Raw genomic sequence first — 14,543 nt, forward strand, 5'->3', positions numbered from 1 at the left:
ACTTGCATTAAAAAATAAAAACTCCCCATGTCCTGTTTCTCTATTCTCCTTTAAACAGAACTTTTCAAAAGCATTTCTATACTTGATGTCTCCATGTTCTCACCTCCCATTGTTTCTTCTGTGCACTCCAGTAGGGCTTTCTTCCTTACTAGTCCATGAAAAGCAGTTATTAAATCCCAGACAGTCTCCATCTTGGCACAATCAGGGTTAAGTTTTTAATTCTTAAATTGTTTAACAAAGTTGATCATTGCCTCCTCACTGGAGTACTTTCTTCCTTTGGCTTCTGGACCACCATACTCTTCTGCTTTTCTTCCTTTTCTTGCCCTCTAGTATTACAATGCCTAAGTGATTTTTTCAGTTCTTCAGCTTTTTTTTCTTTTTTGGCTGTGTTGGGTCTTCATTGCTGCGCACGGGCTTTCTCTAGTTGCAGCAAGCAGGGGTTCTTTACTGCGGTGCGCGGACTTCTCATTGTGATGTCTTCCCTTGTTGCGGAGCACGGGCTCCAGGTGCACAGGCTCAGCAGTTGTGGATCATTACCTGGTCCATAGTAGGCAGTTAATAAATATTTGTGAATGGAAAGGATGTCTCCAGCATATGCAAATATAACAAAATAAGAAAAAAAACATGTAGTGCTCCAGAAACTGCATGTAGTTCAGTATACATGGCAAGAAACCAGGGGAGGGAGATGAGTACCGAGGTGAATGAAGGTCAGATCATGAAACACCTTGTTGACCATGTTAAGTACTCTGGACCGTACTTATATACAAATCATTGAAGATAATTTGGAGGATCTTACAGAAGTTTGCAACATGGTAAGATGTGGATTTTAGAAAGATTACTGTGGCTACAGTGTGGAGACTGAATTGACAGCAAGATTTGAGGTGGGGAGACTAGTTAGGAGTCTATGGTGGAACAGTAAAGCATGAGACACAGAGTACCATTTAGGTACCCGAGCCCAGTGCTCAGGGCTCTAGTAAAGTTGTTGGTTGTAAAACTGCAGTCTTTACATACAGACCTAAGGCAGGGTCTCTAACTTTGCCTTATAAACTACAATCCAAACTTTTGGAATCTTGCTATCTTCTTCCCAGCTCGTGTAGTAACCTAGAACCAATGACTGATGTTCACAGGGAAAGTACTCCATTTTTACCACTGCCTCCCACACTTGTGCCCAAATAATGTTATTGAGATTTGGATCACTTAAGCAAGACTTAGATGGATAAGGAAATTAAAAGGTGTTGAACAGAAAATTAAAAAACTCCTCTTTCTGTTACAACAAATAGTAAAGATTAGAGAGCAGATAGGTTTTGTGATTGGCTAAGTGAAAAAGAGCTATTACCCAAAATGCACATTATGGTCTCTTCCAGAAGATGTGGTTCCTAATTTAATGAGTGATTTATTGATACTTATCTATATATGTATTTTAAAATGAGTGTTATTCTCACTTGCTCGGCTTGGCAAATATCAGTGCCTTAAAAAAATAGTAAAGATGGGTGCATTTAAAATTAGTCAGAGAGGGTGTGTAGAATGGGGGAAAAATCCCAAACCCTAGGGAAAGCAGTTTTAAAGTGGAAATAGAAAGTTACCCATGAAGGAAACTGAGAAGTTAACACTGGTAGAAGAAAAGAGAAAAGCAGAATGTATTATGTTCACCAAGCAGAGAGAATCTGTAAACAGGTGAGAAAGTGAATGTCAGATAGGAATCTCAAAATACAGTGAGTTGCAAAGGAGCCCTTTAAATGGTTACTCTAGCCCAGGAGAAAATGCCAAAATATATGTATACCTATTCCCCACCAGAATTTAATATTCAATGAATTGTGTCCTTACCCAACTTTAAAATTTATTGAATTTAATTCTGTTTTTTACCACCTTATCATGTTAGCCCTTTTTACCATTTTATGTTTATTCCTGTCTTATTGATCTTTGACTCTTTTCTATGCTGCTTGCATAGCATCTCCTGCTTGATAAATGAGCAAGGCTGCTTTCTTATCTTGCAACTTTTGGCTTCATGCCTACCTGTTGGCACCTCTGTAGATTAATTCAGTAATTACTTCCTGTTTGAACTGGCTCTGAAACCCTCCCTCTGCTTGTATAATGTACTGTCCTGGAAGGCAACTTCTCATGCAAGTCTTGAATCCTCTGTGTGTGTGTGTGTGTGTGTGTGTGTGTGTATGAAATTAATATATAAATAATTGAGATTATTTGACATTGTTCCAATTAGGTATATATAAGTTATTAAGGAAGGTTAACAAAACAAACATTTTGTGTATAATTCAGATGCCATTAGGAGGATCTGTAGGTGAATAGGGCATGCTAATCTGCTTGCAGAGAACATTAGGGTAGAAAAGGAAAGTGAAAATATTTAGATATAGATAAATATAATTACATATATAGAATATATAGATATATATTTTTAACACTGTGGTGAGTGCCTATAATAACAGGAATGCTCTGTGGAAACTCACAGTCAAGAAGGGACTCAGAGTTAACCTTTGGACTGAGTCTGAAGGATACAAAGGAATTTGGCATGAGGGAAAAGGGATGAAGACTTTCCAGATTAGGAATGATTACACAAAGAAGAAAAATGTCATGAAGATAATTTAGGATTCTATCATAGGCTTTGGACTCTGATCCCAGGCTGCCTTTTCCAATTCATGGCTCCCCTTTGAATCCCTCTTCTCCATTTTCCATTAGCCAATTCTTCTGATCACTCTTACACTCACCCTCTTTAAATGGGTTTGTTTAATCTTTTCTCCACCCTGTTGTTCTCAACTCATGTTGATTGATTCTCTGTACTGCTTAAATCTCCTAAGTTTTTCTTCTTACTGTTTTTGGCCATATACCAAGACCTTATTTAAATACCATCAATATTCAGTCTATACATTTAGTCTCAGTAGCCAAATGCTGTATCACATGGAACATCTTCAGTTTTTTCTTTCCCTTCCAGGATGGAAGAACAGTTATAAAACCACAAAGTCAACTCAAACACAAGGTTCTTCATTTCAGGAGCTGATAATGAAAAGATCCAAAAGGAATGGACCCTGGGACTTCAAATTAGAAAACCCCTGCAAATATGAAGACAGATTAGAGAAAAAGCAGAAGAAAAAAGAAAGTGTTCAGATAGTTTCAGTCGCTCACAAAAAAATCCTCACTGTAGAAAGAAAACATAAAAATACTGAATTTGGCCAAAACTTCAGCCCAAAGTCAGTCCTTGTTAGGCAACAGATGGTTCCCAGAGAAAACACCCCACCAAAATGTGAAATACAAGGAAACAGCTTCAAACAGAATTCCAATTTATTTAATCAACAAAAAATCAACACAGCCGGGAAACTTTATAAATGTAGTATGTGTGAGAAAACCTTCATTAATACTTCATCCCTTCATAAACATGAGATAAACCATAGTGGAGAGAAATTGTTTAAATGTAAAGACTGTTCGAAAGCCTTTAACGAAAGTTCAGCTCTTATTCAACATCCAATAACTCATACTGGAGAGAAACCCTATATATGTAAAGAATGTGGGAAAGCCTTCACTCTCAGTACATCCCTTTATAAACCCCTAAGAACACACACTGTGGAGAAATCCTATAGATGTAAAGAATGTGGTAAATCCTTGAGCAGAAGGTCAGGCCTTTTTATACATCAAAAAATCCATGCTGGAGAAAACCTCTATAAATATAATCCAGGTAGGAAGGCATCTAGTTGCAACACATCCCTTCCTGGATGTCAGAGAATGAATTCCAGAAAGAAGTCCTATTTATGTAATGAATGTGGCAATACCTTTAAGTCTAGTTCATCCCTTCGTTATCATCGGAGGATACACACAGGAGAGAAACCTTTTAAATGTAGTGAATGTGGGAGAGCCTTCAGTCAGAGTGCATCTCTTATTCAACAGGAAAGAATTCACACTGGAGAAAAGCCTTATAGATGTAATGAATGTGGAAAAGGTTTCATTTCTATTTCACGACTTAACAGACACCGACTAATTCTTCCTGGTGAGAAGTTTTATAATTGTAATGAATGTGGTAAAGCCTTAAGTTCCCACTCAACACTTATTATTCATGAAAGAATTCATACTGGAGAGAAACCATGTAAATGTAAAGTGTGTGGGAAAGCCTTCAGACAAAGTTCAGCTCTCATTCAACATCAGAGAATGCATACTGGAGAAAGACCCTATAAATGTAATGAGTGTGGGAAAACATCCAGGTGTAACTCATCCCTTAGTAATCATCAGAGAATTCACACAGGAGAGAAACCATATCGATGTGAAGAATGTGGGATATCTTTTGGCCAAAGATCAGCTCTTATTCAACATCGAAGGATTCATACAGGAGAGAAACCCTTCAAATGTAATACATGCGGGAAAACTTTTAGACAAAGCTCATCACGTATTGCCCATCAGAGAATTCATACTGGAGAGAAACCCTATGAATGTAATACATGTGGGAAACTTTTCAATCACAGGTCATCTCTTACTAATCATCATAAAATTCATATTGAAGAGAAGCCCTAGAAAGTAGGTTTGCATGTGTGACATTCTGAAACCAAAGCTCATCAGAATACATGAAAGTGATGTAATAAATGTAATGGATATGAAAAGCCATTCTATGATTTAGTCATCAAATAATAAATTCCAAGGATAAACCTATGTAATAGATAATGAGAAAAGTGGAAATTGTTCAGTCCTATCAGACACTTTATAATAACCTAAAATGAAGAATTCCGGACTGGAGACCTTGACTTTGGGCATTTGTAAAGTAATTGTTTTCTCTAGAGCATCGCATGCTGCATATCATATGTCATTGTTGTAAACATCTGGGTGATGAGGGGAAGTGTGCACTGGATTTCCTGTTAAACTGTAAACTTAATACTTTTTTTAAAATAACTGACATTGTAATGGTATATAAAAGATGTGGTCAAAGAAATTATACATTTTTAGAGAAAAGGACCAAATGAAAGTTAAAAATGAATTGTAAACTACCTCTGACTTTCTGGGGTTTGTCCTTTTCCTGACTTGATGTCAAACTTTGTGCCTGGATTTCATTTAAAAGTAGAAATAAAAGTCTGTTCTCTTCCTTTGTTCTTCTAGTAATTGCTGTGAATTGGAAATTTTCTACACAATTTTTAATTCTGTTCTCAGAATTATTTTTTTTTGCTCTGAAGTCATGTATTATGAAATTATACATGCTATATACTGTGAGCTGTCATCTTAAGTATATTAAATGGAAAAATAAGCAGTTTTCAAGTTTAAAGCTATTAAATTTTATTTAATATATATTATACATATATATTTAATAACATATATTCTAAATTCACAGCAGAAGGGGCTGTCAAAAGTAGTTTAATGAATCTAGCGTATGTGCCAAAATATTGGAAGGTACATCAATCACTTCATGAAATAAAGAGTATGCTTTTCCTACTTGGTGTTCTCTAGTGTCAAACAATTTTAAGAAAACAAAAGGAGTAATTTATAAGCAACTCAGTAGTTTGGTTGGTTGGTTGTTTGAGTCCCAGCTTTGGGACATGTACTATGCTGCACACTGGGAATTTTAAGAAAAAAGTCACAGGCCTTCAAGAAGCCATGAATGGAGGAAAGGGGATGGAGGACTATCAGATGAGTAAAGCAAATTATTACGTCACTGTATGTAAGTGTGGTTGTTTTAACAGGCAGATAGGTTGTGACAATATGTTGCAGTGCAAAAAAGTTGTAGAGATGTGGACGTGATGAAGGAGAGACTGAATGTAACCAAGGAAACGTGGTGACATCAGAGAAAGCTTTCCAGAGGCAATGATGCCTGAGCCAGGTTTTGAAAGAATAATAAGAACTCTCCAGAGGATGAGATAAGCATTCCAAATAGGAGAGGTAGAGGTGAGTAATAGCATGACACCTTTATGGAAACTCAAGTATAGAACTAATGAGCAGGAGAATGGCAGATGTTAAAGTCTGAGTAGAAGGCAGAGGCCAGAACACAAAGGGCCTATTTGCCATGAAAAGAAGTTTGGATTTTATCGTGAAATTGATGGAGTCAGTTAAAAATGTTAAGTAAGGAACATTGTTCTGGCAACGATGTATAGAGGGTGTGTTTAGTATGTATTAAAGCTGTATAGACTGATGCCTAGAAATCTGGGCTATGGTAATTCAAGTGATAGGTGAATGAGAGTCCAAACTCAAGCAGGGATAGCATATATGGAGAACAGGAGACAAGATAATGGATTAGAAACAAGACATGGTGTTCACAAGCAAAGAGATGAGGTTGGTGAATGAGAAGGCTAAGCTGACTCGAAGGTAGGGTTGCCAGGTATCCTGTGTATACTGGATATGTCTCATATTGAATGACTTTGAACTGCATCCTGTATTGATTTTGTCAGGTCACCCTTATTGTAATAAGTTGTACTTTTTCCCAGTAATGAAAATCGAGCAGTTGAAACTATTTTTCTGCTTCAGTAATTGGCACTTAAATGACTTAGGTGGCAATGCTAGCTGAAAATTGTATCTCCACAAAGACCGAAAGAACCCCTTATAGTCTCTCTCATATTTTTGGCGGAGGAAAGACCAAAGCTGTGGGGGCGGGGTGGGTGTAGGAGAAGGTAAATAAGAATTGAGAGTCTTCTTTTCCATATTAAAGAAAGGAAAAGACTTCTTTTTGTCACAGTCTCAAGTTGTAAGCAAGTAATCACCATTAATTAGAGATTACTTTGGATCAGTACACATGCTCTGAAAATCAACAGTGGCCATGCTTCTGACAGTTAGCAAGTTAAAGAGACTGCAGCTTCTGAAAGTCAGCCAATTTGTTACTATCCCATGCCTGTAGACAAGTCAGTCAGCAGATACCTCAGTCTAGTGACCATACTTCTGAAAGTTTGCCAGTCAATAACAGCCTTATTTCAGTGATCACACTAACACAATTGAAAGTCTGTCAATCAATACACACCCCTGCTTCTGAAAATCCACCAATCCTTGAACGAAGCTTCCCAAAACCTTGTATGAGATCAGCTGTGGCTTTCTTTGGGAAGGTTCTTCCTTGCGAATACAGCTCTCGCAGCCATACATGATGTCCACCTTTTCCGCATCACATATCAAAGTTCAATTTATTGTTAGTTGGTAACAACTTCTACAGTTCAACCCCAATTTACTGTTATAACTTTAGCCTCGTGAGTGACAAACATAATCATGATGCCATGAGACTATCAAATTCAATATTTTCAATTTCTGTGGTGTTTGCTATCATCTAGTATTTGAATCCCAAATGCAAATGTAAATTCATGATTCATTTTCAGAACATTGGTTATGTATTAAATGAGGGAAAAAATCCTTTTGAAACCTTTTCCACAGCATGAAACTGTTCATTCAATATGAAAAAGTGATAGAAAGTCATTTATAAACCAGTATCTATTAACAGCTAAACCTAAGAGATATAGGATTATCTCAGCTATAAACAGATAAAATACATTTTCTAATTAAAACAAATTCGGATGAAAATAAAATAATCACAGCAGAAGTTGTAATGACCGTCCACCTTGTGTATCATCATTATCAATCTTTTCAGCACAAATGACTGATCAAACATACCAGGAGTATTTTCTGATTCTAAAATTGCAAAAAAATTTTAAGTGCCAGGATAAAATGCTGTAACAATAAAACAATGTAATAGCTCTATTTACTATTACAGAGATTATTAAAGATCTAAAATGCCTTGTCTTTTTACAACACAGCCCAAGTTGCAAGTAATCACAATACTGAAAAATAAATCCCTTTGCTTGTATGTTTTTCTCGTGAAAAAGGCTTGCTTAGAAGGCTGCTGCTCACTTATTGAGTTCATGAGAAGTGTACTGCTTTCCATAGAGATAATACAAATGCAAATTATGGTGGATGTGCAAAAGTGCAAACAATTTATTCAAAGTTGAATCAAAGTGCAATGGATTCTATGCAGGGTGTTGGCTATCTTGCCCATACTCAACATTTCTGCATAATTCTGCACAGACAACACCTGATATTCTTTCTGTTGACACTGGAGTACTTATTGTGAAGCTGTTGCATTACTTCAGCATTTAAACATTTGAGCAGTTAAAGAATTTTTGTGATTTTGTTTGCATTTCATAATCTTCAACTTTCTAGCATTCCAAAACTTGTTTGGAATTCCTGTTTCAGCTATGACATGTAAACAGCTTGCAAGTGATCGCTTGTATCCTTACAAGAAGAAAAATTGGGGCAGGCTGAAAATCAGTGACTTTTCTTTTATCTTCCTGAGAACTGAGGTTGGTGGGCAAATTGCAACACTGAAATCTGGAGAGACAGGCATATCCAGAAAGATACATCCAAGATCTGCTTACCTGGAACAGAAATTACTGAAGCCATAAACTGGTAGAAAGATTTAAATGCTCATTTTGATAAATTGCTGAAGGTTGTGTGGACTGTCTTGAGAGTGAGAAACTCCTGGGGGGCCACAGCCTTAAGAGTCCCCCACATTTCCATTGTCATTAGATCCAGAAACCCGGTTGGATTTGCATGGTGGCCACCTGAGAAATATTCCCTCAGGGCTCTAGTGGAAGAAGAGTAACCATTGTAAAATACACCCAGAGTCTTCTCCACCAAAAATGCCTACTCTCCTGGGGAAAAGAGTTTCTAGAGTCTTATGGTAGCTGAGGTAAGGACACTCCTCCCACTTTAGCCCCCTTTAACCTTCCTGTCTCACTAAGGAGGAGAAAACAGTCAAATAGATGGGGTTGGGGGGGATTCAAGGAAAAAGATTGGGAATGCTGCAACTAGAGGAGGGAGTATAGGGCAAGGAACTTGGGAAAATGCTATACCACCCGATAAACATTTGCCCTAGACATGGGCCTACTAAAACTGAGATTTAATTGGAAGATTATAGAATCCTCCTCCCCCATCCCTACTCCCACCCTTACCCCACAGCTTGCCAACGTACCAACAACACTGGATTACAGCAGAAAGAGAGATACAGACTCTCCTTGAGGAGGAGTGTTTAGGGAGTGTTTAGTGTTTTGTCAATAGTGGAGACAAAAACAAGGATACTAGAGGAATTTGAAGTCTCTGGCACGTATGGCTGCCTAACTCCTAGCCAAATTAACATAAATCTAGCGGGATAAAGCACCATGACCATGTGGGCTTTATCCCAGAAATTGGAGATGTGTACAGCATAAAAAAAGCAATCAATATAATACATTGCATTAGTAGAATGAGAGCAAAACACACACACACACACACACACACAACCATCTTGATGCAGGAAAAACATTTCACAAAATGCAAAATCCAGTCATGTAAAATTACTGAACAATTCAGGAATAGAAGGGAATTTCCTTAACATGATAAAGTACAGTGAGGAAAAATCCACAGCTAACATCATGTTGAATAGTGAAACACTGACAGCTTTCCCCCTAAGATTAGGAGCAAGAGAAGGGTGCCTGATTTTGCCACTTCTATTCAACACTGTACTGGAAGTTGTAGTCCGAGCAGTTAGGCAAGGAAAAGAAATAAAAGGCATCCCAATTAGAAAGGAAGAATTTCTCAATTTGCAAATGACATGACTTTATATATAGAAAAGCTGAACAACTACCAAAATTCAATTAGAATTCATAAATGAGTTTAGCAGTATTTCAGGATATAAGGTCAACATGTAAAAATCAGTTTTATTTCTATATGCTAATAATAGAAAATTTAAAAGGAAATTAAAGCAATTTCATGTATAATAGCATCAAAAATGATAACATACTTAAGGAGAAATTTAACCAATTAGGTCCAAGACTCGCACACTGAAAACTGCAAAGCACTGTTGAAATATATTAAAGAAGACTTAGACCTAGACCTAAATAAATGGAAAGATATTTGATATTCATGGATTGGAAGACATAGTTAAAATGACAATACTACCAAAATGATTTACAAATTCAATGCAAATCACTATCAAAATTCCAATAGCGTTTTTGCAGAAGTGGAAAAGCAGATCCTAAAATTCATATGCAATTGCAAGGGATCCCACATAGTGGAAATAATTTAGAAGAAGAACACACTTGGAAGAAGAACACTTCCCAAGTTCAAAACTTACTACAAAGCTACAGGAATCAAAACAATGTGGTATTGGCATATAGAAAAACGTATAGCTCAGTGAAATCAAATTGAGAGCCTACGTATCTATGGTCAATAGATTTTTGACAAGACTAAAAAGACCATTCAATGGGGGAAAATATAGTCTCTTCAATGACTCGTGCTGAGACTACTGGATATCCACATGCAAAAGAATGTATCTGACCCATACCTCACAACACATACAAAAATTAACTCCAAATGAATCAAAACCTAAATGTAAGTGCTAAAACTATTTTAAAAACTATAAAATTCTTAGAAGGAAACATAGGTGAAACTCTGCATGACCTTGAATAGGGCAACATTTTCATAGGTATGACACAAAACACAAGCAAACAAATTCAATCAAAATTAAAACTTAAAAAGAAAAATTAAAATTTTGTGTATCAAAAGACACTATCAACAGAATTAAAAGACAACTCACAGAATGGAAAAAGATATTTGCAAATATTTTCTAAAAGCCTCATGTCTGAAATATTTTTTTAACTCATAATTTGACACAATCCAAGTAAAAAACACAATCCAATTAAAAAGGGGCAAAGTAATTGAATAGACATTTTCCTAAGGAAGATATACAAATAGCTAATAACCAAATGAAAAGATGTCTGACATCATTAGTCATAATGCAAGAAATGCAAATCAAAACCACAATGAGATATCATATCACACCCATTAGGATGGCTATTTTTTTTAATAACAAATGTTGGTAAGGATATGGAGAAATTGAACCCTTCGGCATTAATGGTGGGAATGTTAAATGGTGCAGCTGCTGTGGGAAACAGTTTGGTGGTGTTAAATACAGAATTACCATAGACCAAGAAATTCAACTCCTAGGTATATACCCAAGAGAATTGAAAACATTTGTTCCCATAAAAACCTGTTCACTACTGTTCATAGAAGCACTATTCACAATAGCCAAAGGATGGAAATAATGCAGTATCCATCACTCAATGAATGGATAAACAAAAGGTAGTATATCCATACAATGAAATATTATTCAGCAAGGAAAAGGAATAAAATGCTGATACATGCCACAACATGGATGAATCTTGTAAACATTATGCTAAGTGAAGGAAGCCAGACACAAGACCACGTATGATTCCATTTATGTGAAATATCCAGAATAGGCAAATCCAAGAGACAGTAGATTAATGGTTTCCAGTGCTGGGGAACAGATGAATGAGGAGTGATTGCTTCATTGGTACAGGGTTTTCTTTGGGGGATGATGAAAATGTTCTGGGGCTACATAGTGGTGAGGGTTGTGCAAAAGTGATTGTACTAAATGTCACCAAATTGTGTTGACTGAAAACAAATAGACTGCCAGATATTTCTCCAGAAAAAAAATAGGTTTATTCAGCAGAGAATTACAGTTCAGAGTCTGCAACCGTGGCAAGTCACATGCAAGTTCCCCAAATAGTGAGAGAAGTAGAACTCAGACATCATCTGCTTCAATTCTGGGAAATCTTTATTTTCAGGTCACCAGATGATGTACAGGTCCAGTCAGGGTGGGAATTTTAGAGTCTTCAGTAAGAGTGGGTTGTTATTTGGTCCAAACCAGAGCATTCTCTTGTTATCAAAAAAAAATATTGAATTTCCAGTCTTGTTTTTCCTTTTTTTCAGGCCAATTGTTGAAATTCTCTGGTCCAGTTTTCCTCAGTTATCATTTGGGGAACTATCCCTTTGGACCATGACAGAGGTTTGGCTGTTTTTGGTCCCTTTAATAGCAGCATTCCTTGTGGAAATGTCAGTAAGATAAATTTCCCTTAGCTTCTAGAGAGTCAAGTTTAGAATGTCCTGAAATCTTAATGGCTAAAGTGGCAGGTAAAAGTGTTGCATCCAATAACACCTAAACATAGGGGCCATTTTCAATTTTATTTCAGCTGGAAGTAAGGAAACCATGTTGCTTCTACCACATTCCAAAAGCATGAGCTACACCAAAAGCATATCTACTATCAGTGTAAGTATTGGCAGTTTTGCCCTTGGCTAAAGTACAGGCCTGGGTAAGAGCTCAAGCCTGTGTAGGCCTATTAGGCTGAATTACCCATAAGTAAAGATGCTGCCTCAACCACCTCAAAGGAAGTTGCAGTAGAATACCCAGCACAATATTTGCCACTGTCACCTTTTAAATAAGAACCATGGGTGAACCATGAGAAACCACTGTTACCCAAAGGAATTTCCTGCAAATCATCAAGTGAAGTCAAGAGGAGGTTCTTCAGGGCTTCCCTGGTGGTGCAGTAGTTAAGAGGCTGCCTGCCAATGCAGGCAACATGGGTTCGAGCCCTGGTCCAGGAAGATCCCACATGCCACAGAGCAGCTAAGCCTGTGTGCCACAACTACTGAGCCTGTGCTTTAGAGCCAGCGAGCCACAACTACTGAGCCCGTGTGCCACAACTACTGAAGCCCATGCTCCTAGAGCCCGTGCTTCACAAGACAAGCCAGCACAATGATAAGCCCGTGCACCGCATCAAAGAATAGCCCCCGCTCGCCGCAACTAGAGAAAGCCCTTTCACAACAACGAAGACCCAATGCAGCCAAAAATAAATAAATAAATAAAATAAATTTCTAAAACAAGAGAAAGAGGAGATCCTTCAGCGTTAAGCAGTTGTGAGGGACTTCATTGGTGATGGACGGGAAAAGAGTAGTAGTGCTAAGGTTATTACAACATAAAAGAGTTATATGAGGAGCAGTTAACAAAAGGACTTCATAGGAGGTGAGGTGGCTAACTGAGAAATGTTGAGTGTGATGAGAATTCAGGAGGGTTTCTACTGCATGAGGTACAAGGATGATTAAAGGGAATCCCACAATGATTTTCTTGGCGGCCTCAACCAAAAGGGCAGTGGCTGTAATGGCTCTAAGGTGTGCCACAGGGTCCACCTGCTGGCTATAATACCCTATGGGTCAGTGGTATCCCAAGGGTATTCCCTTCCTTTTCATATACAAAAAAGGAAAAGAGGATCTGATAACTGGGATCCCCAAGGGCAGGTGGGTTTCTCAAGCTCTCATTTAAGGCCTGAAAGTTTGTTTATGCTGTTTGGCTCTTCCCATAAAACTGGGTCAGAGTTGTTGTTGTTGAGTAAGACACACAGAGGTTTGTCTTTAAGAGAGAAATTTGACTACTAAGAACCTGCTGTATAAAATAAAGAATTTAATTTAATTTAAAAAATAGAGAAATTTGGAATAGACTTTCAGCAATAACTGACTAGCCTGAGAAAACCTTGCAGTCAATGCTTAGATTGGGGTTTTGGGAAACTCAGGACACCATGAAAGCTATCTGGAACTAGGTATAGCTTTTGTTCTGATATCAGATGCCCTAAATCTCAAACCTGGGTTTGGGCAAATGGCAATATTTCCTTGGCAACCTTGTGTCCCTTTAAGACTAAAAGCTTTAGGAAGTGGGTGCTGTCTTCCTGTGAAGCGGTCTGAGGAGAGCAAAGAAGCAAATCATCCACATGTTGCAACAAAATAGAACTTCTGGGAACTTTACATTATCCAGATCAGCCTTGAGAAGTTTTGAGAAATAAGAGCTCAGTAAAACCCTGAGTCATTACTGTCACGGTGAATTGTTTTTCTTCCAAGTGAAGGCAAAAACGATAGACAATAGTCCATCTTCATCAACTGGAATACTAAAGAATGTACTTCATAAATCAAATGACAATAAAAAATTTACATCCAGTGGGAATGGATGTTAGTGAAATATGAGGATTAGGAGCAACAGGGTGTGGAGGGATGACAATGTTGTTTATTGCTCTGAAGTCCTGAACAAACCTCCACCCTCGGCCCTTGGGTTTCTTCATTAGTAAACTAAGGGTATTGCAGGAACTCTTACAAGAAATAATGAGTCTTTGAGACTTGTAATGTCCTATTATGGGTTTTATGCCATGAAAGGCTTCTTTACTTATAGCATGTTGATTAATTCTGGGAGAGGTTTTGAGGGATCTATTTGAATTGATGCACTGTGAATTTTGCCAATATCAGTTGGAGATTTTGCCTATAAGGGAGGTGGTTGTGGATTCAATAGGGACAAAAGATCAGTGTTCCCAGAATCAGCTCAGAGACAGAGCTGATAAAAGATGTCAGAGTCATTTAATTCATCTGGTTGGCTGCTTTGATAACTACTATCAAATTCCAAAATTATTTTCCCCTTTCAGGGGAGAGAAATTTTAGCATGATGCTTCTGTAAGAAGTCTCAGCCTAATATAAATGGATAGCGGCAGAGGAACTAAGGAGAAAAGAGTGTGTGTTTCTCAAAGGGCCTAAACGAAAGGGAATCAGTTCACAGGCAGGAACCTCTTGAGGTTCATTAAAGATGCCCACTGTTTGAACTGTATTAGTACTCCGAGGCAGGGGCTGCTTTATAGTAGTGGGGTTGAGCACCGAGAGGGTGGCTGCAGTGTCAGTTAGGATGAGAAGAGACCCATCCCAAATCTGAAGGAATGTTTCTC

The 14,543-nt window shown here is 37.7% G+C and overlaps 1 protein-coding gene across 1 annotated transcript; it reads left to right on the forward strand.

Moving 5' to 3' along the window:
- Positions 1-2,211: 2,211 nt before the first annotated feature.
- On the forward strand, positions 2,212-4,753 carry LOC309797846 (uncharacterized protein). Its single transcript, XM_082646244.1, has one exon. The coding sequence runs from the start codon at positions 2,773-2,775 to the stop codon at positions 4,507-4,509; it is 1,737 nt and encodes a 578-aa protein (XP_082502370.1). The 5' UTR covers positions 2,212-2,772; the 3' UTR covers positions 4,510-4,753.
- Positions 4,754-14,543: the final 9,790 nt, after the last annotated feature.

The sequence above is a fragment of the Mesoplodon mirus genome (assembly GCF_964341445.2).
Source record: "Mesoplodon mirus genome assembly, contig: HAP1_SCAFFOLD_1110, whole genome shotgun sequence".
In the NCBI taxonomy this organism is placed as follows: Eukaryota; Metazoa; Chordata; class Mammalia; order Artiodactyla; family Ziphiidae; genus Mesoplodon; species Mesoplodon mirus.